Genomic DNA, 22,862 nt, shown 5'->3' with positions numbered 1-22,862 from the left:
CTAAAAACAGTCTTACATCCAAAAAGCGTAGCTTGTCATTCTCGAGCATTTATTCTGTCAACACAAGAGGCTTTAAACAATCTTCGAACACACCGATCGTTTGAGTCGCAATCGAGTGGAACATGGAAAGGTTACAATTTAGAAGAACCAAGAAATCATCCACGTATCTTAATCCTTTGATGACATGCGAGCCTTCTAACTTTTTATGCAGTTTTTTGTTCATTTTTGCCAATAGAATATCACTGAGTAGAGGTGCTGTGCATGAACTCACTAGCCTTCGTGCGCAGTGCCCAACCAAGCCCCGGCAATCAGGTGTGGTCCACTGATGCAGTGATGTCGTCCTCCCAGACTACGTCCGCAACACCCTCGTCCTAGGTCCGAAGTTCGCCGTCGACCGAGAGAGGTTCGCACCCGAGCTTCTTTCAACGGGGTGCTCTGTAGCTGGCCGCACCACACCAGCAGATTCGGACAGATGCATTTCAGAAGGCGTCGACATGCTCCTACGGGGTAAGCCTACCAGCACCAGCCTTCCGGTGCGGAAAATGACCAAGTTTCTGAGAGACAGTGAACTTTGTGTCGTACTGTCAAATAAGGAGGGTGATTTCACCGTTATTCCTATCTGCTTGTACCTAGAAATGGGGGTCACTGCTATTGGCTGTGTTTTCAACTGTTGTACAGACATTCGTTTAGATAGAGTAAATACGCCAGCCAAGGAAATGTGTCGTAAACTAGAATTGAAACAGTTAGCACAGAATATTAGCAAAAGTGACAAAAATGGGCTCGGCATGCTTTTTCTGCTAAAACACATAAAGTCGACATGCCCTTCCGTGTCATTTTGACAGAAAGTGGTACGTGGCAAAAGCAACTCAGCTTGTTTATTCAGACCCATCTAAAGTGTCTAAAGATTGATCACCCATTCCTGATTGAAAACTCGCAGGCACTGATAGAATTTTTTAAACAGTCAAATTTATCTAATGTTTTCGGTTTTTCAATTGACATAAAGGACCTATACTACTCCCTGCCTCACGATAAGTTATTAAAATGTATAAGGGATAACATAGAAATCTTCGGGAAATTGAACTTCCAAATAAAAACTGGCATCAGTGCGCGACATTTTCTTGACCTGCTTTTGCTGTACCTTACCTCTACTTTCGTTCAATGAAAAGATTGCATTTGTTTGGAGAAAAAGGGTGTTTCAATCGGCTCATTATCAGCACCTGTACTCAGTGATCTTCTATTGGCGAAAATGGGCAAAAAACTGCAGAAAAAGTTAGAAAGCTCGCATGTCGTCAAAGGATTCAGATACGTGGATGATTTCTTGGTTCTTCTAAATTGTAACCCTTCTATGTTCCACTCGATTGCAACGCAAACGATAGGTGTGTTTGAAGATTGTTGAAAGCCTCTTGTGTTTACACATGAAATGCCCGAGAATAACAAGTTACGACTTTTTGGATTTAAAACTGCTCGTTAGCTCACAGCACATCTGTTGGCGTTATGAACCACGTGCGTAGAAACCTTTACTTCCTTTTTCTTCCGCTCACAGCAAGTTAGTTAAACGAGGCATAGCATGAACCTGTCTTGAGAATGCCTTAAGTAGTCAAGGTGGACGATTGGGCGAGTTGGTGATTCATGATCGACGTATGTAACTGCGCGGTAGTAAACACGGACGACAAGAAGATACAAGGACAAGCGCAGACTATCAACTGAAGGTTTATTTTTCACAAACCACATATATATGACTGAAACAGAAACAGAAAACACGAAAATCAACAAAAACTGATGACTTAGCACTTAACAATCGACAAAACGTGAACGTTTGACAAAAGCAGATTCAAGGACCATGTGCGCCACTTGCCAGATACCGTAGCTCTTTATCTAAAAGAGCTAACGACGGTTTGCTGACGCAGTGTTCTGGTTCCCGTGCCATTTTTTCCGCTTCGACGATCATACGGGTATGATCGTCTTTGTGCCTGAACATTACGACCGTGCTTTCGAACTGCGCAAGGCAGCCACACCTACTGATGTGCTGAGCTAAAAAACCCTCATTGCCAGTGCGCACATTGCGTGCGTGCTCGCGCAGGCGCTCATTTAGGCATCTCCCAGTCTGCCCGATGTAACACGCACCACAAGATAAATGGCACGGGAACCAGAACACTGCGTCAGCAAACCGTCGTTAGCTCTTTTAGATAAAGAGCTACGGTATCTGGCAAGTGGCGCACATGGTCCTTGAATCTGCTTTTGTCAAACGTTCACGTTTTGTCGATTGTTAAGTGCTAAGTCATCAGTTTTTGTTGATTTTCGTGTTTTCTGTTTCTGTTTCAGTCATATATATGTGGTTTGTGAAAAATAAACCTTCAGTTGATAGTCTGCGCTTGTCCTTGTATCTTCTTGTCGTCCGTGTTTACTACCGCGCAGTTACATACGTCGATCATGAATCACCAACTCGCCCAATCGTCCACCTTGATTAGTTACATTTCTAGTTCTTCGGGCAGTGTTTCGTCCCTAACCCTTCTTCCGTCTATACTCATCACCCTCGTCGCACTGGCTACCTGCCGTGCCCGTGCTTTCGCGTTTCACATTCGACAGAAGCAGCTGCCTTCAGACGTGAAAGGATTATTCGGTGGCGTCAACCCCTCCAGCAGCCATGGTCTCCGGATTTGTAAGATTCTCAGATCAGAGTGGAATAGACAGGCCCGCCTGTATAGAGAAGCCCTGCAACTTCAGCTTCAACAGGAGGTCAGTCCCAGTATCAAAAGACGAAGAATGAAAGAGTTCACAGCATGCATCGAGCATACCACAGACACACTGTGGGCAGGTGAACTCAGGAGGCTACGCTCTGGAATCGCGGCGAAGCAGCGCTTCAAAGGTGTTGTGCACACGTGTGGTGACGTAGTTCTTCCAGACTTCGTGCGGCGGACGTTGAGCTTAGGCCCCAAGTATGCCGTAGACAAGAAGTACACCGCACCGGATCTTCTGGCCATAGTGAGACGTGTTTCAAGCCTTGCTCCACAAGAAGACTGTAACAGGTGCGTGTCTGAAGGAGTTGATGTGCTGCAGCAAGTTAAGCCGTGCGCAAGTAGTCTTCCTTTAAGCAGGACAATTTCACATCTACGAGACAACGAACTGTGCGTGGTGCCTTCGGACAAGGAGGGAGGCTTCGCGGTCCTCAACAAAGACTTGTACCTGAAGAAAGCTGTAAGTGCGGTCACATCCGTCTTCCAAAAGTGCAGTGGTATTGACCTGGTTAAAGTCAAATCTAAGGCGAAAAAACTGTGCACGCAGCTTAACCTGTCTGAAATAGCAAAAAAGATAGAAAAAAGTGAGAAGTTGGCCCTAGAGATGTTTTTTTCGGCAAAGACACACAAAGCCGACGTGCCATTTCGTGTCATTGTTACAGAGAAGGGTTCTTGGCAAAACGCCTTAGGGATGTTTTTGCAGAAAAAGTTGAAACTTTTAGAGATTAATGATCCCTTTCTAGTCAGGAATTCAAGGGAGGTCACTGAATTCTTCAAAGAGTATTCTAACTACACTTTGAGTGCTTTTTCCATAGATATCAAAGATTTATATTATTCTCTCCCTCGTGACGCTTTGTATTCATGCATAGAAGAATGTGTTGATATAATGGGCCACGTAACGTTCCAGAATGCAGCTGGTGTCAGTGTTAGCAGTTTTCTTGACCTGCTAGCTACCTATCTGACCTCTACCTTTGTAGAATGGAACGGTGATGTTTATCAAAATAATGGCGTTTCAATAGGATCTTCGATTGCACCGATTCTGAGTGATTTGTTGCTTGCGAAGTTCGACAGGAACTTGAAAGAGCGGCTGAGTTGCCAGGAAGTTGTGAGAATTTTCAGGTTCGTCGACGACTACCTGGTGGTTTTTAAGTGTGAGTCTGCTAGAGTAATGGGGTTGTCATCTGATGTAATTGAAGTTTTTAGTGACTGCTTGAGTCCACTCGTACTGACCCATGAACTCCCAGTGAACAACTCGATTCGCTTCCTAGACATGAGACTTTTGTTCAGCGTGAATCACGCATGCTGGATGTATGAGCCTCGCGCTATGAAACCGCTTTTGCCTTTTAAATCAGCGCATAGCAAATTGGTTAAGAGAGGCATAGTGAACACCTGCTTCACTAATGCCCTGGACAGATCATGTTTCCATATGATGGAAACAAGCTTCCAAAATCAAGTTGAGCGTCTGAAAGAAGCTGGCTACCCGGATTCGCTTCTCATTTCTGTGGCAGAAACAATAAAAAAGAAGAAAAAGCCCAGAAGCAGAGAGAGCACTAATGACAGAGACAAAAGCAAACGTGACAAAGTCGCGGTAATCCCTTACAAGCACCAGCTATCTCACAAGATAAAAAAGCTCGGTCAGCGCATGGGCGTAAAGGTCGTTTTTTCGGCACCTTACAAGCTCTCTCAGCTAGCCAAAATGACATGTGTAAACAATAGGCCCAAACAAGCTTGCATTGTCAGGCATAAAACCCAGTTTGTCAGATGTGACATGAATGTAGTATATAGAATTCCGCTATCTTGTGGTGCGTGTTACATCGGGCAGACTGGGAGATGCCTAAATGAGCGCCTGCGCGAGCACGCACGCAATGTGCGCACTGGCAATGAGGGTTTTTTAGCTCAGCACATCAGTAGGTGTGGCTGCCTTGCGCAGTTCGAAAGCACGGTCGTAATGTTCAGGCACAAAGACGATCATACCCGTATGATCGTCGAAGCGGAAAAAATGGCACGGGAACCAGAACACTGCGTCAGCAAACCGTCGTTAGCTCTTTTAGATAAAGAGCTACGGTATCTGGCAAGTGGCGCACATGGTCCTTGAATCTGCTTTTGTCAAACGTTCACGTTTTGTCGATTGTTAAGTGCTAAGTCATCAGTTTTTGTTGATTTTCGTGTTTTCTGTTTCTGTTTCAGTCATATATATGTGGTTTGTGAAAAATAAACCTTCAGTTGATAGTCTGCGCTTGTCCTTGTATCTTCTTGTCGTCCGTGTTTACTACCGCGCAGTTACATACGTCGGCCTTAAGTAGGTCGTGCGCCCACATCTCTGCGAGCTTCAAAGCTCAAGTTTCCCGGCTTAAGGCTTCGGGTTTCCCCGAGGCGTTTAACGCTTCCGTTGCTGAGGCTATCCTGCGGACTAATAAGGCAGAGCAGAGGCAGCGACTGAAACCGAGTAACAGGAATACAGAGCGTGAAAGGATAGCCGTGATTCCATAGAAACACCAGATATCACACAAGCTCAAGAAAATCGGAAAATGAGTTCGTGTCCTGTTCTCGGTGCCGTTCAATTTAATCAGCCTCACCAAAATTCAAACCCCGTGAAAACGCAGTCATCAACCTAATGCAGAGTTCCGCATAGAAACAGGTATGCGGCATGCTCCCGGGAAGTTGTCTATAGGACCCCCCTTTCATGCGGTGCTTGTTATGTCGAAACGACCGGAAGGTGTCTTAACGATCGACTGAGAGAACACGCTAACAATGTTAGAAACGGGAAACATGGTTTTCTTGCTCAGCACTGCACTGAGTGCAACTGTGTGTGCTTTCCAAGGACACAGCGACGCTGTACAAGCACAAAGATGAGCACACCCGTGTCATTCTCGAGGCCACGCAGATGGCACGCGAACAGGTGTCTTGCATTAGCAAGCCCTCCGTGTCTCTGTCTGAGAAGAAACTAAGGTTGCTCGAAGGTTTTGGTGCGCGCGAGTAGTTATATTTACTTTAATGTTTCGTTTCCTTATAGACTTTTCTTTGCCTTTTTCTGTGCTTTTATTTTTTGTTTTTCTCTTACTCATGTTTTGCTCTTTGTGCCATATGGTTTTTGTCACATTGTTACTGTCACCTCTATATATTGTCGCGCTCTGCGCAATAAAATCAGTTGGAAGTTAGCGCTCGTACCCTTCGTGCAATTCTTGTCTCTGTGTCATTGTTTTGTTCTCGTGCTATAACTATCGTCATGCCATACCAACTAGCCCAAGCTGCCACACTTCTAAGTTACGCACGCCGTCGCGGACCAGTCCCGCCACCGCCGCCACAATCTTGGGTGGCCCGACACACGCCGAAAACTTGCAAGCACAGGATGAGAACCGGATGTGGACTTACACCGATATTTGGATGTGCACAGCCTGGTTTCGTGCTCAGTGTTCACAGTATTTGTTTGTTTGTTGTTTAGTTCTCTCTCACTCTCGCAAACGTCTTTCAAGGCGAGAGGGATGCGGGAGTAACGAAGTTTGAACATCTATGTTAGTATAACTCATCCCCTGACGAAGGGAGTACCCCTCCCGAAACTGTTGGGGAAATAAAGATATTTATCCTTGTTGACAACGCTCCCGTCGTGCCATATCCCATATTCATATATATATATATATATATATATATATATATATATATATATATATATATATATATATATATATATATATATATATATATATGTATATATATATATATATATATATATATATATATAATCCTGACTACGTCCACTGCAAGACAAATGCCTCTGCCATGTTCCGCCAGTCAACTCGGTCCTGTGCTTGCTGCTGACAATTTATGCCTGATCTGCCCACCTTACCTTCTCTCTCCCCTAGCCAGCTTACCTTCTCTAGGAATACAGTTAGTTACCCCTAATGACCAGTGGTTATCCTATCTACGTATGTTCATTTTCTCTTCTTGATTTCAACAATGATATCCTTAACCCCGGTTTGTTCCCTAATCCACTCTGCTCTCTTCTTGTCTCTTGAGGTTACACCTACCATTTTCTTTTCCATTGCTCGCTGTGTCGTCCTCAATTTAAGCTGAACCCCTCGTTGTAAGTTTTCAGGTTTCTGATCCGCAGCTAAGTACCGGCAAGATGCAGCTGTTATATACCTTCCTCTTGAGGGATAGTGGCAATCTATTTGTCATGATTTGAGAGTGCTTGCCAAGTGTGTTCCATCCCATTCTTATTATTCTAGTAGCTTCAGTCTCGTGGTTTGGCTCCGCGGTTTTTACTTGCCCTAAGTAAACATAGTCTTTCACAACTTCAAGTGCACTATTACCTATCTTGAAGCGCTGTTATCTTCCGAGGGTGTTGTATATTATTTTCGTTTTCTGCAGATTAATTTTAGGACCTGCCTTTCGCCTTTCTTTGTCTAATTGAGTAATCATGAGTTGCATGTCATCCCCTGAGATACTCGCCAATCCAGTGTCACCAGCGAAGCACAGGTTACTAAGGTACTCTCTATCAACATTTATTCCTCACTCTTTTCATTATAGGCCCCTGAAAACCTCCTATAAGCACACGGTAAATCGCCTTGGGGAAATTGTATCCCCCTGCCTTACACCCTTCTTGATCGGTATTCTGTTGTTTCTTTATAAAGCAGTATGGTAGCTGCTGATGCCCTGTAGATTTCTTCCAGACTGTTTATATATGCTTCGTCGACGCCCTGATTACGCAGTGTCTGCATGATTGCTGATATTTCCACTGAATCAAATGCCTTCCCGTAATCTAACAAGGCTATGAATAGTGGTTGGCTATATTCTGAGCATTTCTCTATTACCTGATTGATAGTGTGATTGTGCTCGATTTTTAAGTAGCCTGATCGAAATCCTGCTTGTCTCTTTGGTTGATTGAATTTTAATATTGTCTTAATTATGTTAGCAGGTTGATTGCATTCTAATGTTGTCTTTATTCTGTTAGCAATTACCTTTGTGAATAGCTTGTATACTACGGAGAGCAAGCTGATCGGCCTCAAATTCTTCAAGTCCTTGTCATCTCCTTTCTTGTGTATTAGGATGATATGTTAGCATTCTTCCAAGATTCTGGTACTCTTCCCGTCTGGAGACACCTTGTAAAAAGGGTCGCTAGTTTTTCTAACACAATCTGTCCTCCAACTTTCAGCAGATCTAATGTTTTTTTTTATAATATCATCATCATAATCATCATCATCATCAGTGTTTATTCAATCAACGTAATACAAAAACATGGTTACAAAAGTATTTGGACCATTAGCCTGTGTGGCTAGTCAGTGGTCCAATCTATTACATGATTATTTTATTACATGTCAGGAGCAGAGGTGCAGTTAATATGATTATGAATCTATACACAAATTCAATGACAGGGTAGCTTTTAAGGTATATTTTATCGAATTAAATACACATGACAATAAATGCTAAATTGCTGCAAATACTTTTAATACACAAGTGATAAAGAACTAAAGGCATACATTGTAACAATACAGAAGATAGTGATACCACAAAATATTTAGCACAATTTGTGCACAAAATTAACTGCGTTGAAGAATCAATACAATCGAACTCACTTCAGAACTAGAAACAAAAAGAAGGAAAGAAAAAGAACTATGCCAGATGAGTCGTAAAAAAGTGTGGACGTGAGCTTAACTTTGGTTAAGAACATGAAAAACTTACAAAATGCATTTTACAAGTGAATTTAAAGTTGCGGGCAAGTTTAATTTCAAGTGGAATTGTGTTCCAGATTTTAGCACCAGTGAATTGTATTAACCGTTCGCCATATACATTCCTACAAGTAGGGAGGTTGAAGTAGCCGTTGCCTGCATGCCTTGTGTTACGGGTCGTTGTAGAAAACGCACTCACAGGTAGTGGAAAATTGGTGTTAATGATAGAATTTATCAACACCGCGGTTTTATAATTTCGCTGAGACGTGAAAGGCAGTATCTGAGTAGATGAAAACAAATCTGAGCTTGGGCAACAAGAGGACGATGCCGTAATAATTCTTAAGGCGCGTTTTTGCAATCGTATGATCGGTGCTATATACGTTAGATAAGTAAAGCCCCATATTTCGCTACAATAACTGAGTTGAGAGTGAAATATAGAGAAGTATAATGATCGTAGCACGTTATATGGAAAGTAACATTTGGCTTTAATGAGCGTGAAGCATGCGAAAGCAAGCTTTTTGGATATGTAATTAACCTCATCTTTCCAATTCAGGTTTTCATCTATTAGAACCCCTAAGTATTTAAACGCGGAAACGCGCTCAATGGGCGCGTCGTTAATTTCTAAGTCCAGCTGACTATAATCGAGGTTTTTTCTTCTGGAATGAAATATGATATATTTAGTTTTGGCTACATTTAATGCGAGCTTGTTGCGGGCGAACCATGCGGAAATCTGTGCCAACTCTGCCGTGATTTCTTCTTTTAGCGTGCACAGAGAGTTACCTCGAAAAAGCAATGCAGTGTCATCAGCGTACATTATGGTTTTGCGTGAAAGAGCAGATGGTAGGTCATTTATGTATAGTGAAAACAACATAGGACCTAGCACGGTTCCCTGGGGTATTCCACATGTTATTTTTCTAAATCCTGAAGATATACGGTCAAACACGACGCATTGTTTTCTATCTGCCAGATAACTAGAAAATAACCGAAGTGTCTTCTCGGTGAAGCCATAATAAGATTCTAATTTCTTTAATAAAATGGAATGCGAAACAGTATCGAATGCTTTTTTTATATCCAAGAAAACGCTGACGGCAATTTCGTTATCATGAAGTACTGAGTTGACGAACTGTGCTAGTGTAAAAACAGCTGTGCTCGTTGACCTATTTGTGATCAAACCATGTTGTTCAGGGCAGATTATGTCGTTTGAGCTTAGAAATCGACAGAGACGGGACCTAATTACCTTTTCAAAAAGCGTGTTAACAATGCTGAGCACCGAGATGGGACGGTAACTGCTCGGATTTTCTCGATCCCCGGATTTGTAAATAGGTACGACTCTCGCTATCTTTAGGATATTTGGGTAAGTTCCATTTTGCAGGCAGTTATTCATGATGCGGGAAAGAGGCTCCGAAAGAAGGTCTACATTTACCTTCAGTAGTTTTGTAGTAATCCCATCATGACCAACAGCTTTATTGCATGGGAGTTTTAGGATTTCTGACCTAATTTCCTCAGTGGTTACGCTTGCAAGCTGAAAGTCTTCCTCAAATATTTTGTTTTGGCAAGAATGTAGAGGATCTGCTTGAGATTGAGCAGGAAAGTTGTTACCAACATTGGTAAAAAAATTATTGAAGTTATCAGCGGTATTTGTTGTAGGATTATCCGGAGCAATGCGCTTTTTTTCGCCTATTCCCGTAACTTCACGCACTAGCTTCCATACCTGCTTGATGTCACCGCTCTGTTGGACTATTTTAGCACTGTAATACTGCTTCTTGGCTTTCCTTAACATCCCGACTGATTTGTTTCTGAAGTGTTTAAACTGCTTTTCATAGTATTCATTTGTTTTGTTTTGTTTCCATCTAGTGAAGTATGTATCTTTTTTCTTTATAACATTCAGTATGTCCCGCGTCACCCAAGGACATATTGCTTCCTTGTGTCTTCGGCCTGTGTATTCTTGGGTTGATTGGCTAATTGCCTCCATTATATGGCAAATAAAGTTTTCCCATTCAGTGTGAACATTACTGTGGTACAAGGCTTCAAAATCCGTACGCTCAAGTAATTTGCGCACTACAGCGTAGTTTGTCCGCTGAACTCGTTTTGAGTTATGGCATGGAGGTCCTAAATTAGCATTAGGCACAAACAGAAAAGTGGGGCAGTGATCAGCAATAGTAACGTCATACACTCCGGCGAAAACACTCATATCAGTTCCACAAATAATATGATCAATAAGTGAGGAACAGTTATCACTTATTCGTGTTGGGGCATTGATAACGTTCATTAGATTATATGACTGGAGCATCAATACGTAGTCAGGGTATTCATCTTTAAGTAGATCGACGTTAAAATCACCACATATAACCAGTGGGCGGTTGTAGGCTATCAAAGGGTCTAAGACAGTTTCCATAGTAGAAATGAATGCTGCTACAGACGAGCTAGGTGGACGATAAACAGCTCCGAGTATAACGCCACATTTCAAATGCACAAACAAGGCTTCACATTCAGGTTGGCTAGTAGAGTGGTTAGGCATGCACTGGTAATCGATGCTTTTTTTAAGGAACAGAGCAACGCCCCCACCTCGCGAACTGCTCTTCCTAGGTAGCGATAATAATGTGTATCCTGGAACATGCGCAGATTCTCCATCTTTCAACCAGGTTTCAGTAAGAGCGATAACGTCGTATACAAATGAATGACGCGACAAATGAGCGCAGAATTGGTCTAAGTTTCTTCGCGCACTTCGAATATTGCAATGAACAACAGACAAGAGCCTAATCCTTACCTAATCCTTACCGACAGCTTTGTTTATTTGCATACTCTCCAAAGCTTTTCTGACTTCTTTTATTATTACTGGTGGGGCGTCATCTGCGTTACTGCTAGTTCTTATAGTAAGGTCATGGTTGTGCTGGCTACTGTACAGATCTCTGTGAAACTCCTACACTAATTTTACTATCTTATTCATTATGGTAGTTACATTGCCTTCCTGGTCCTTTAGTATTAAGACGATCAAGACCAGGGACTGCTTCGAACAAATACTCTTTATTAGAAAAAGCGAAGTAGCACGCACTCGCTCAAGCAGCAGTTTTCTTTCTGCTTTTTCCAGCGTTTGATGATGATATTTTATTGGCTCGCACCCGCCCAAGTTGAAATGTGATAAGCTCTCGCGGGCTATTTGAAACAACCTTCCATAGGGTATATGTGGTTCACCGATCTTCTTAGAAGCTCTTTTTTGCCTGTGCGAAGGAGACAAGCTCTTGTTATTCCGTCTCGCCCATGGTAGAGTTTCTCAATCCAGCACATTTTCCAAAATGTTCTTGGAGCCTTGTCCTCAACCAACAAGATGTCACCCTGTGAGAGTGGTTTTGCTTGCCGCGTCTTGGCTTTGATCGTAGCTCCTATTTCCTTGATGTATTCTTGATGCCATCTTTTCCACCAAGCGCGCACGAGTTTGCATCTGCTTCGCCATGCGTCTTCAATGTCACCGTTGTACAGTCTTGTTTTCACGTCTTGAAGCTGTCACCGTCCACCTATGATGTCTGCCGGCGTTAGTGGCATTGGCTCGTCAGGTTCACCATATAAGTAAGTAAATGGTCGATTGTTGAGTGTTCCTTCAACTTCTGCTACAATAGTGCGTTGCTCCTCTACCGAAGCTGTGCTTTTCGATAATATTTTTCGCATCGACGTCTTCAAGCTTCCTATGAGGCGCGCGTAAAATCCTCCCTACCATGGCGCGCACTCGGCTATCGTTTTCCATTGAATTCGTTGGCCACTGCAGTAATTCTTTAGGACCTCGTTTTTAATTGTTTCGAGCACTCTGTTGATTTCCTTTCCAGCTTTTATAAATGCTTTGGCGTTGTCCGAGTAGATTACTGCTGGCATTCCCCGTCGAGCTGTAAATCGTCAAAATGCTTGTAGAAAACTTGACGATGACAAATCGTTGGTAACTTCCAAGTGTACTCGTCTCGTTATCGCACAGGTGAATATCAGTACATATTGCTTCACAATCTGGTACTTGTCCTTTGCGTAAAGAGGTCCTGTGAAGTCAACTCCCGTAACTTTGAATGGCTCTGCTTCAGTGACTCTGTCTGCCGGAAGTGGAGGTATGTCTTGAGTCGCCGGTCTGGAGTTATGTCTCTTGCAGACGATGCATCTCTTCAGAACTCTTTTCACTGCTTGTCCACCCTGCAATATCCAGAACTTAGTTCGAAGTTGTGCTAGCGTAACTTGAACTCCTCCGTGTAATACCATTTTATACAGGTGACGTATTGTCAGTTCTGTGAAATGCTCATCCTTTGGAATTACTATAACGTGCTTTTTGAATTTTTGGCTGCACTGCAATCGTCCCTTCTGTCTGATGGTTCCATCGTCATCAAGGTAGACTTCATGTCCATTAATTTCAAATGATTGAGCGTTTGAATATGCCTCACCTTTTGTTCGTCTCAGTGATATTTGGGTCTGTCTTATCCTGTATTTCTCTGCATTTGTTATTTCTTTTCCTGTCAACGGCCCTTTGTGATTTTCCTTTCTTGTGTTGTCTATAAATCTGAACAGCCATGCTGTGACTCTTATAAGCCGTCAGCATGATGAATACCTTTCGATTTCCAAGACTGGCTCAATTTCGGCTCTTCCCATGCATTGGTGACATTGTGTTTTATGCTGGTCTTCCACGTCTGTATTCGTGCCAATTATGCTTACTAAGTTCTTTTCCAGTGATGTTATCCATTCGGGACCGTTCCACCATAACTTGGACGTTATCAATGCTTTTGCGCTTATTCATCGTGTAAGTAGGTCAGCAGGGCTGTCGTCACTTTGAACGAATGACCAGCTTGCCTGAAGTGTTTTTTCTCTAATTTCTGCGATTCTGTTGGCAACAAACGAATCTCTTTTGCTTGTTCCCTTGATCAAGTGAAGCACAATCATCCAGTCCGTCCAACAGTCTATTTCCTGAAATCTTTCGTTGAAGTGACCTTTGATGTAGTCGCATAATTTTGATGCTACCATCGCTGCCATCAGTTCCAGTCGTGCCAATGTCAGCTCTTTAATTGGAGCTACGTGGCTTTTTGCTGTTACCAGCCTTGATTCTTTGCTTCCATCGTGGTATACTGCTGTCAAGTATGCTGCCGCTCCGTATGCTAATGGGCTCGCGTCGGCAAATACATGCAGCTTGTATGCTTGTGTCTTGCTTGCGTAGCATTGGGGGATTTCTAGAACTGGAAAGTCCTCCGCTTCAGACATAAGGTTCTTCCAATTGTCGCATTAATCTTTAGAGAGCCGGTCGTCCCACGTGACGTTCGTTTTCCACAGTCTCTGCAGTCCTATTTTCGCGCGTACTGTGAATGGCGATAACAAACCGAGCGGGTCAAATATCTTCGCTGTGGTTTGTAACATGGCCATTTTTGTCAAGTACGTTGTATCTGTTAATAAATTCCACTTTTCTACAGGGAAGTAAATCATGTCCTTTGAGTGTTTCCATATCAAGCCGAGAAGCATTGTAAATCCTCTAGATTGAATATCCACGTGAGAATCGTCCCTTTTGCTTTCATTTGTTATTTTGTTTATTCGCTCTTCATTGGATGTCCATTTTCTTAAATTCATCGTTGCCTCTCTGAACACTTGCTTTTCCTCTTTGTACAACTTGACAGCTGCATCAAGCGTTGCTGCTCCCAGAATGACATCATCCACGTAGTTCGCTTTCTGCAGTGTCCTTGTCGTATCAAGAAACCGGTCTTCCACTTGTTTCAAATGGTGTTTAATTGTAGCTGCCAGTGTAAACGTGCTTGGTGTTGTTCCGAACGTTACTCTTGTCATGCGCCATGTTTGCACTTCATTCATTAACCTTCCTTCAGCGTCATGCTTCCACCACAGAAATCTCATTGCATCTCTATCCTCTTCGCGTATAGAGATTTGTAGAAATGCCTTTTCAACATCTCCAACTAATGCCACCTTTTCTTTTCGGAAATTAAGGAGCAGCGATAGCATGTCCTCATTCAAATTGGGTCGAGCCTCTAGGTTCTCGTTTAAAGACATGCCTTTTCGGGAATGTGATGCGGCGTCAAACACTACTCGAACCTTTTTTATTTATCAGATACTGCTGGCTGCCTTTTGGGAGCCATGGCAGGAGTGGGTACATCACATTACAATGTTACACATTGCATCGTTTCAGTCGACAACCGAAATAAAAAAAAGAAAGAAAAATAGAACAAATTCACATATGTCTAATGATAACAACACATGCGGCCGAATGTGAACTCAAGACGCGAACATAAAAAACAAGCCCAACAGCATTCGCAATAATACACTGAGGTAGGACACAGGAGCAATAACACGTACGGATCGAGTGATTGAACACCCGAAAGACGCATACAACATTTCAGAACGTGAGTGGAACGGCCAACGAAACAAATAAGCATGTGAACCAAAGGACAGCTTACGTCATCAGAAGAATACCGCGAAATAAATGGTTACCCGCATGCATTTCAAGTTGTAAAAGAGAAAGAATGACAAGAACTGCGCATAACATCGCAGACAATCTTGCACGGCATTTGTGAACGCATGAACTGATGATAGGCCGACTATGTCACATGGAAGCTCGTTCCATTCTGCTATCGTTCGAGGAAAAAACGAAAATTGATACACCTTCGTTTTAACTCGTGGCCTTACAATCGTCGTACTGTGCTTCCATCTTGTTGGCCTTGCGCTGTTATACTGCATGTAATCAGTGAAGCCCATTCTAATGTTACCATTTCCAATATTGTAAAGCATTTTCAGTCGATGCAGTTTTCTGCGTGATTCTAGCGTTGGAAGTTCGCTTAAATGTCTAAGGTTAGTAGTGGACACGTGCCTGCCGTAAGAGTTGAAGATGAATCTTAGCGCTTTTTAGATGCGGAAGCATCTTATACTCGCGCCTTGTAGTGCGCCGTCCGCGCCGTCCGCGCCGTCCGCACCGCTTCTCGAACATTCGACAGCTGACGCGCGCGCATGCGCCGTCGCGCCGTCGCCCACCATATGTGCCGCGCGCGCTTCTCCTTCGAGAACATTCGACAGCTGACAGCGCATGCGCCGTCGCGCCGTCGCCATCTGTGCCGCGCGCGCGCTTCTACTTCGAGAACATTCAACAGCTGACAGTGCATGCGCCGTAGCGCTGTATATATACTCAAGGTCGGCGCTCGCTCGCTCAGTTGCCGCTCGTCGGTTGGTTTGTACGGCGCGTCGACGTCCAAGGTCGCGGTGAAATGAATTCCAACGAATCCACAAACACAATGATCGACGTCCCTTCGACCAGCGCCGTCCTTTCGCATACGTGTGTACGTGTTCACTCATTTAACACCCCCTCCTACAACCACGTTAACCAATTTAGCCATCGACCCAAGTAAGTCGCAATTTAACACCCCATTTCACAACCACGTTAACCAATTTAGCCATCGACCCAAGTAAGTCACACTTTAACACCCCGTTAACCAATTATATGCTCCGCATCCTCCTCAGTGTTCCCCCGAGGGAAGCTGCGGGCAATTTTTTAACGCGTTCAATGCAATCGATGTGACATTTGGTGTGCGGGTCTCAAACTACGTCCGCTTATTCTAATAGCGGTCTAACTAATGTCGTGTAGGCCACAAGCTTAGTTTTAGGAGTGCATTGCATCATGCGATTTCTTAGCATGTAAAGTTTTCTCAAAGCCTTGGAAACAATGAATTGTACATGACCACTCCAGCTTAGCGTAGAACTGATATGCAAACCCAATTATTTAAATTGGTCTACTGAAGCTAATGGAACATTATGAATACTATAGGTGCAAACCAGCGGCTTCTTCTTGCGTGTAACAATCATCTGAACACACTTGGAAACGTTTAGGCGCATTTGCCATGTTGAGCACCAGTTGCTAACAGCTGTTAAGAAGTTGTTTAGTATTTGTTGATCTTTCACTGACTGAATGTGCATGTATGCAACGCAGTCGTCTGCAAATAAACGGCAACATACTGGTGACGTAATCCGTAAATCATTAATATAGATTAAAAACAGTAACGGGCCGAGCACCGAACCCTGAGGAACGCCTGAAAGAACAGATGCGAATTCTGAGTCCGAATTGCCTATGTGAACAAACTGCCTACGCATTGTAAGATACGAGTCGAGCCACTGTACTATCCGAGGATTGTCGAAAAGGCATCGGATCTTTAACATTAAATGTCGGTGTGACACACGGTCGAAGGCTTTTTCAAAATCAAGAAAAACAATGTCAGTCTGTCCGCCCTTGTCAAGCATTACCATTAAATCATTTACAGTGTGAATAAGTTGCGTCGTAGTGGACAAACCGCGCCAAAAACCATGCTGACTACTTAAAAAATAATTGTTGTCTTCTAAGAAAGAACAGACATGCTTAAATATGAAATGTTCCAAAACCTTGCTACAAGTGCACAGTAGCGAAACTGGTCTGTAGTTGATTACTTTTTGTTTGTCACCAGCCTTATAAATAGGCACCACCTTTCCATTTTTCCATTCTAAAGATATTTCCGCTGTCCGAATACTTTCTTTAAAGATTATGTTCAGATACTTCGCGCACCATTTGGCGTATCTGCTCAGGAACATATTGCGTATCGGCGTATCTGCACAGGAACATAATGTGTAAAAGTGAGAACTCCCGAGTACTACATGTGTCATGTATTGATGACCTTAATAAAATAAATTAACCTCTTTTTATGGCTGAGTCTCACACATCAAACCCGAAAGGAAATATAACTCTTTTCCACTGTAATACACGCAGTATAAGAAAAAATCTTAATCTTCTTCTCTCGTCTATCTCGCGGCATGGTAAACATTAAGACGTAATAGCAGCTACAGAAACATGGCTGAGAAAGGATGAAACTGTTACCATACCTGGCTATAAATTGATATCTCAGCCACGTGTATCTAACTCTCGTGGTGGAGGCGTTGCTTTTTTCGTAAAGAACGGACTCCGCTTATCTTTACTATCTGAATTCACATGCAGCCTCCCATATATAGAATCACTTTTTGTAAAGATAGAATGCTCTGTTGCTGTTGGTGTGGTGTGTCGGCCCCCAAACGCCGATACTAGCTGTTTTTTTTGATAAACCTGAGGGCATTCTGTCTACCCTGGCAAGGAATGGTCGTACCAGGGTTACCTGATCTGCAAACTGATCTAAATGCTATTAATGGTGCTCATCTTGGCTAATGACCCTAAACTGCTCTAAAACGAAGTCTACGTCTTTCAGTAAACACGTAACCCGGATTCCTACCTCCTACGTGTTGAATAATACTACTGTTGACCTCGTCTCCACTTATAAATATCTTGGAATTCATTTGCAACCTGATCTGACATGGTACTACCATATAAAACTCACCCTGGCGGCTGCTAACCGGTCTTTCGGATTTCTCAAGCGTAACCTTAAACAGGCTCCTCCTAACATACGCAAACTTGCATTTACTACACTAATACGTCCAAAATTAGAATATGCATCAGCCATTTGGGATCCCGAACATGCTTACATCATAAACGACATTGAATCACTGCAAAATCGTGCCGCTCGCTTCATATTTTCAGATTATTCACGTCATTCCAGCGTCACAGCACTAAAACGCCGAGCAGAACTACCCCAACTATTCCATCGTCGCAAACTTGCACGCCTATCACTTTTCCATAAACTTTATCGCCACGCGTCACTTCACAGCGATTTCTTCGAGCCACCTACCGTTATTTTTCCTCGCCGCGATCACCCCTACAAAGTTAAACGCTTAAACTGTAAGTCATCTGCTTTTTCCAAGTCATTCATTCCGCGTACCACAATCGATTGGAATAATCTACCGTCACACATTGCCTTAGAAAAAAACGCCACGAAATTTCAAGAACTAATTCACAATACTGACATCATCTAACTTTTGCTCTTTTACTTGTTTTTCCCTCTTTTCTATAACGTGCAGAGCACACGTGTAGTATTTTTACCTTGATTCAGCTTATTTGAGGTGTGATGAGTGAGTGTATATTTTTTATTCGTTTTTGAGTGTACGATTTATTTTTTTTATTTTTATATCAAGTGTATTGATTATTTTTTCTTGCATTTTCATAGGTTGTTCACTGTGTACTTATCTGTATTTCAATGATTTGTTGCCTATTCTTTTCCCTATTTTTGCTGTCTTTACCAATTTCTTGTTATAACATATATCTCAAACTTAGTCTGTATTTAATTTGAATTTTTTGACCTTTTTTTCGTTTTTGACGTTTATTGTTTGTAATTTTGCTCATGTAACCCCCCCTATGTAATACCCTCTCACGAGGGCCTTTAGGGGTATTATGAATAAATAAATAAATATTCTTAGGGATATAAACATTGATGCCTTTAGTGCTTGTGATAAGGACTACGCTTATCTTATACAATCATATAATTTCCGCAATCTGATCACGGCGCCTACTCGAGTAACAAGTACAACAAAAACTATGTTGGACCATGTCCTCACAAATATTCCTAACAACATAACAGCAGGTGTTCTTAATGAGTCTGTCACTTATCACATGCCAACTTTTGTCACTGTGGATGGAGGGCCTATAATAAATCATCAGAGGAAGGTTACTTCTTATAGAATTGATTACTCAAAGGTTCGTTATTTCTTACGCTCTTTTATCATGATGAGGTAGACCAGGAGTTTTCTAATCTAATTAATGTTATTACGGAAGCCGTACATACCTCGAAAAAAGTGATTCGTGGACGCTCATATGAAACACCAATCTGTCCTTGACGCAAGGTTTATTAGGGGTGCTTAAGGCTAAAGAGTACTGGTATCATAAGTGGAAACGTGATAAGCACAATGCTCATCTACTACATGAGTATAAAACTGCTCGTAACAAATCAGTAGCCATGTCACGTAAATGTAAAAAAGAATATTATTCGAAGCTTATTGAGCAAGCCTCCGGTAACTCGCGCAAAACTTGGCAAATAATAAACAAAGCAATCGGGCATACTCGTGCTGAAAAAATGCTACCGACAATGTCACTGAGGACACTGTCAACGACTTTATTACTTATTTTACAAATGTTGGTCCTTCGCTAGCCAAAATGCTGCCTATTCCTAACAAAACGCTGTATGAACCAACGTCCTTACCAAATAGCTTCGTTATAAACAACATAGAGAATAAAGAAATTCTGCTTATTGTGAGTAAACTAGTAATTAGCAAAGCGCCGGGTCATGACTAGGTTCCAGCGCGCGTTAAAAAAGAGAACATTGATTTAATTGGAGATGTATTATGTAACCTATTCAACCACTCATTATATGCCGGTCAATACCCATCAATACTCAAGATAGCCAAAGTCACCCCTGTTTACAAAGAGGGAGATAGGTCCGATCCTTCTTGCTACCGCCCGATCTCTGTACTGAGTGTACTTAACAATATCTTTGAAAAAATAATTTCGAAACGTATGCTTTCTTTTTTGAACAAATATCATGTGTTATGTCCGCAACAACATGGCTTCCGGCCAATGCGCTCTACAAGTACAGCAGTGCTCACACTAAGCCAAGTTTAAAATACTGCCCTACAAGATAACAAATTCGCCGCAGTGGTTTTTCTGGACCTCAGAAAAGCGTTCTACACAGTAGACCATGACATCCTACTTTACAAATTACGTAGATACAGCTTTCGCAACACTATGTCGAATTTTTTTCAGAGTTACCTTCAAGGTCGACAACAGGTGGTAGTTATCAGTAACATTACTTCTTCTCTCCAGTCCATTCAAACAGGTGTGCCACAAGGCTCCGTATTAGGTCCGTTACTTTACTTACTATACATAAATGACTTGTCTCTAGTACTAACAACTGCCGAGATGCTTATGTATGCTGACGACACTGCCCTAATTATTACCGGCAAAAATCTGTCAGACATAGAAGAACGGATGAATACTGAACTAGCAAAGCTTGCCGATTGGTTTCCAGCTAACAAGCCTACCATCAATGCCAAAAAAACGAAATATATGTTATTCCACTCCCGTACTAATCCAACTCCACATGATATACAACCCTACATCAATAATTGCTCCCTGGAATGTACTGATTCTGTTAATTACCTAGGTGTTGTTCTAGACAGCTGCTTAAGTTGGCAGAGTCAAATAGAAGCAGTCCGCTCGAAGCTAGCTTCGAGTGGTTACGTCCTTTTGCAAGCACGTGAATTTTTGACACTACAATTTTGCGCACTTTGTATTTTGCTTAAGTTAACTGCCACCTTCTGCACTGTGTAGAGTCCTGGGGTTCGACGTATGACTCTTATCTTGAGCTAATACGACGGCTGCAAAAACGGGCTATACGTAGGATTACTTTCTCACCTTACTACGAACATAGCAAACCACTTTTTTCTAGGTTAAAGATCTTACCATTTGATTTTGTGCGGGAACTAAAATTAGCTACATGTATTAACAGTGTCGTTAGGAACAATGAAACATTCCCAATTTCATTACTGTGTATTCCCCGACGCCAAACGAGGAACCAAACTTTTAACAACTTCAATATACCCCCCATAAAAAACGCCTATAGCAAACGTCTACTACAATATACCGGTGTGAAAATTTGGAATGGCATACCGCGTTATATAAAGAATACCCAGAACGTTTCCAGATCATTGAAAAAATACTACTTTGAAGCAATTTTCTCTGCTTGAGTTGACTGATACTTTAGGTTGTAATTTTTTATATGTATAAATATTGCCTTTTATGTGTTTAGTGTTTTCTTTGAAAGATGTTGTCTTTGAAAGATATTTCAATACCCTTGTTCTCTATATTAAGCCATATAAGAGAACTACTATTGATACTTGCAACTACAAGTATCATTCTTGAGTTCTGTACGCCACTAATCACCAAATATTTGTGTTTACTACAAGTTATGTACTTTGCCTTTTTCTATGTTCAATCAAATTCATGTGACTGTTCTTAGCAGATAAACATTACTTCTTGTATACCAAATTTGAATTGTTTACTTCTGTTTATTTTTAAGTAGAACTATTACAGTTTCACACATATATATATATATATATACATACATATATATATATATATATATATATATATATATATATATATATATATATATATATATATAAAGAACACAAGCGAGTACACGTACGAAAGAGCAATACTTTTATGCCAACGTTTCAGCCGTGGCACGGCCTTCGTCAGGAAATAAAGAGTAGACAAGCAGATGCCCCTTTTAAGGGCCGTTGAAATCACACAATTGATCAGAATAGTGATTAGAAAGTGCGAAAGCAATACCAAAACAACATTGTCAGTATAATTTGATACGAGTATTGAGCAACAATATCGCTGTGGATAACTCAAGATATGAGCGCATAGCTTCAGCGTAGGGCAAATTTTTATGCGTAGGGCAAATTTTTAAAGCAATAAAGCACTTCATAAGCCAAGCGAATATCATGAGCACATGTCACGCACACTGTAAGATACCCGAGGGACAGTAAACAAAATTCAACTGGTAACTGAAGCGTCAAGTTTGATGCCAAACTACTGCATGCGCACATATAATAAATGGAAGCACACACAAAAAATATATATAATCAAACAAATGAGAGAAGAAACGATGGCATGGGTTGGGGGGCATTTAACGCATTCCTGTGATGGACAATGCTACATAGAAAGGAAAGTAACGCGTCCAACGCTTTCGTTGATGCCTGAGTGCAAAGTGTTGAACTTGTTAATGAGATAGGACTCGCGAACTTCTCGGTCATGATGAGTTTTAAACCCGGATTGTAATATTGTGGCTTTGATGTTTTCGAAAGAGTGCCCTGGCATCTGGACATGTTTTGACAGTGGAAGATGAGGAAGGTTAGAAGCATGGGCTCTGTGGTTGTTAAAACGTAACCTGAATGATGTTTCGGTATGCCCAATGTATTGCATACGGCAAGTGGAGCACTCAAGCATGTAGATAACATTAGCGCTGTCGCAAGTGAAGTCTCCGTTGATTTTTAAGGAAAAGTTTGATGCGGTGCTAGTTGCGGTATGGGTACTTGACATGTGCGGGCAAACCTTGCAGCGGGGCTTATTGCAAGGATGGCAACCACTGTAGTTGGACCGATTAATTAATCGGTCCAACTACAGTGGTTGCCATCGTGGTTGCCATCGGATAATTAATCGGTCCAACTACAGTGGTTGCCATCCTTGCAATAAGCCCCGCTGCAAGGTTTGCCCGCACATGTCAAGTACCCATACCGCAACTAGCACCGCATCAAACTTTTCCTTAAAAATCAACGGAGACTTCACTTGCGACAGCGCTAATGTTATCTACATGCTTGAGTGCTCCACTTGCCGTATGCAATACATTGGGCATACCGAAACATCATTCAGGTTACGTTTTAACAACCACAGAGCCCATGCTTCTAACCTTCCTCATCTTCCACTGTCAAAACATGTCCAGATGCCAGGGCACTCTTTCGAAAACATCAAAGCCACAATATTACAATCCGGGTTTAAAACTCA

The 22,862-nt window shown here is 42.1% G+C and overlaps 1 protein-coding gene across 1 annotated transcript in view; it reads left to right on the top strand.

Moving 5' to 3' along the window:
* The first annotated feature begins 261 nt into the window (after positions 1-261).
* The window catches only part of LOC119169949 (CRISP/Allergen/PR-1-like), a 378,447-nt gene continuing 355,846 nt past the window's right edge, over positions 262-22,862 (top strand). Inside the window, exons 1-2 of the mRNA XM_075882862.1 lie at positions 262-312; positions 442-507. Of these exons, the coding sequence (XP_075738977.1) occupies positions 262-312; positions 442-507 (117 nt within the window). The remainder of the gene's footprint in view (positions 313-441; positions 508-22,862) is intronic.

This window comes from Rhipicephalus microplus, chromosome 2 (assembly GCF_043290135.1).
Source record: "Rhipicephalus microplus isolate Deutch F79 chromosome 2, USDA_Rmic, whole genome shotgun sequence".
NCBI classification, from domain to species: domain Eukaryota; kingdom Metazoa; phylum Arthropoda; class Arachnida; order Ixodida; family Ixodidae; genus Rhipicephalus; species Rhipicephalus microplus.
Note: the sequence above shows the minus strand (reverse complement) of the source record. Positions and strands in the feature narration are given on the sequence as shown.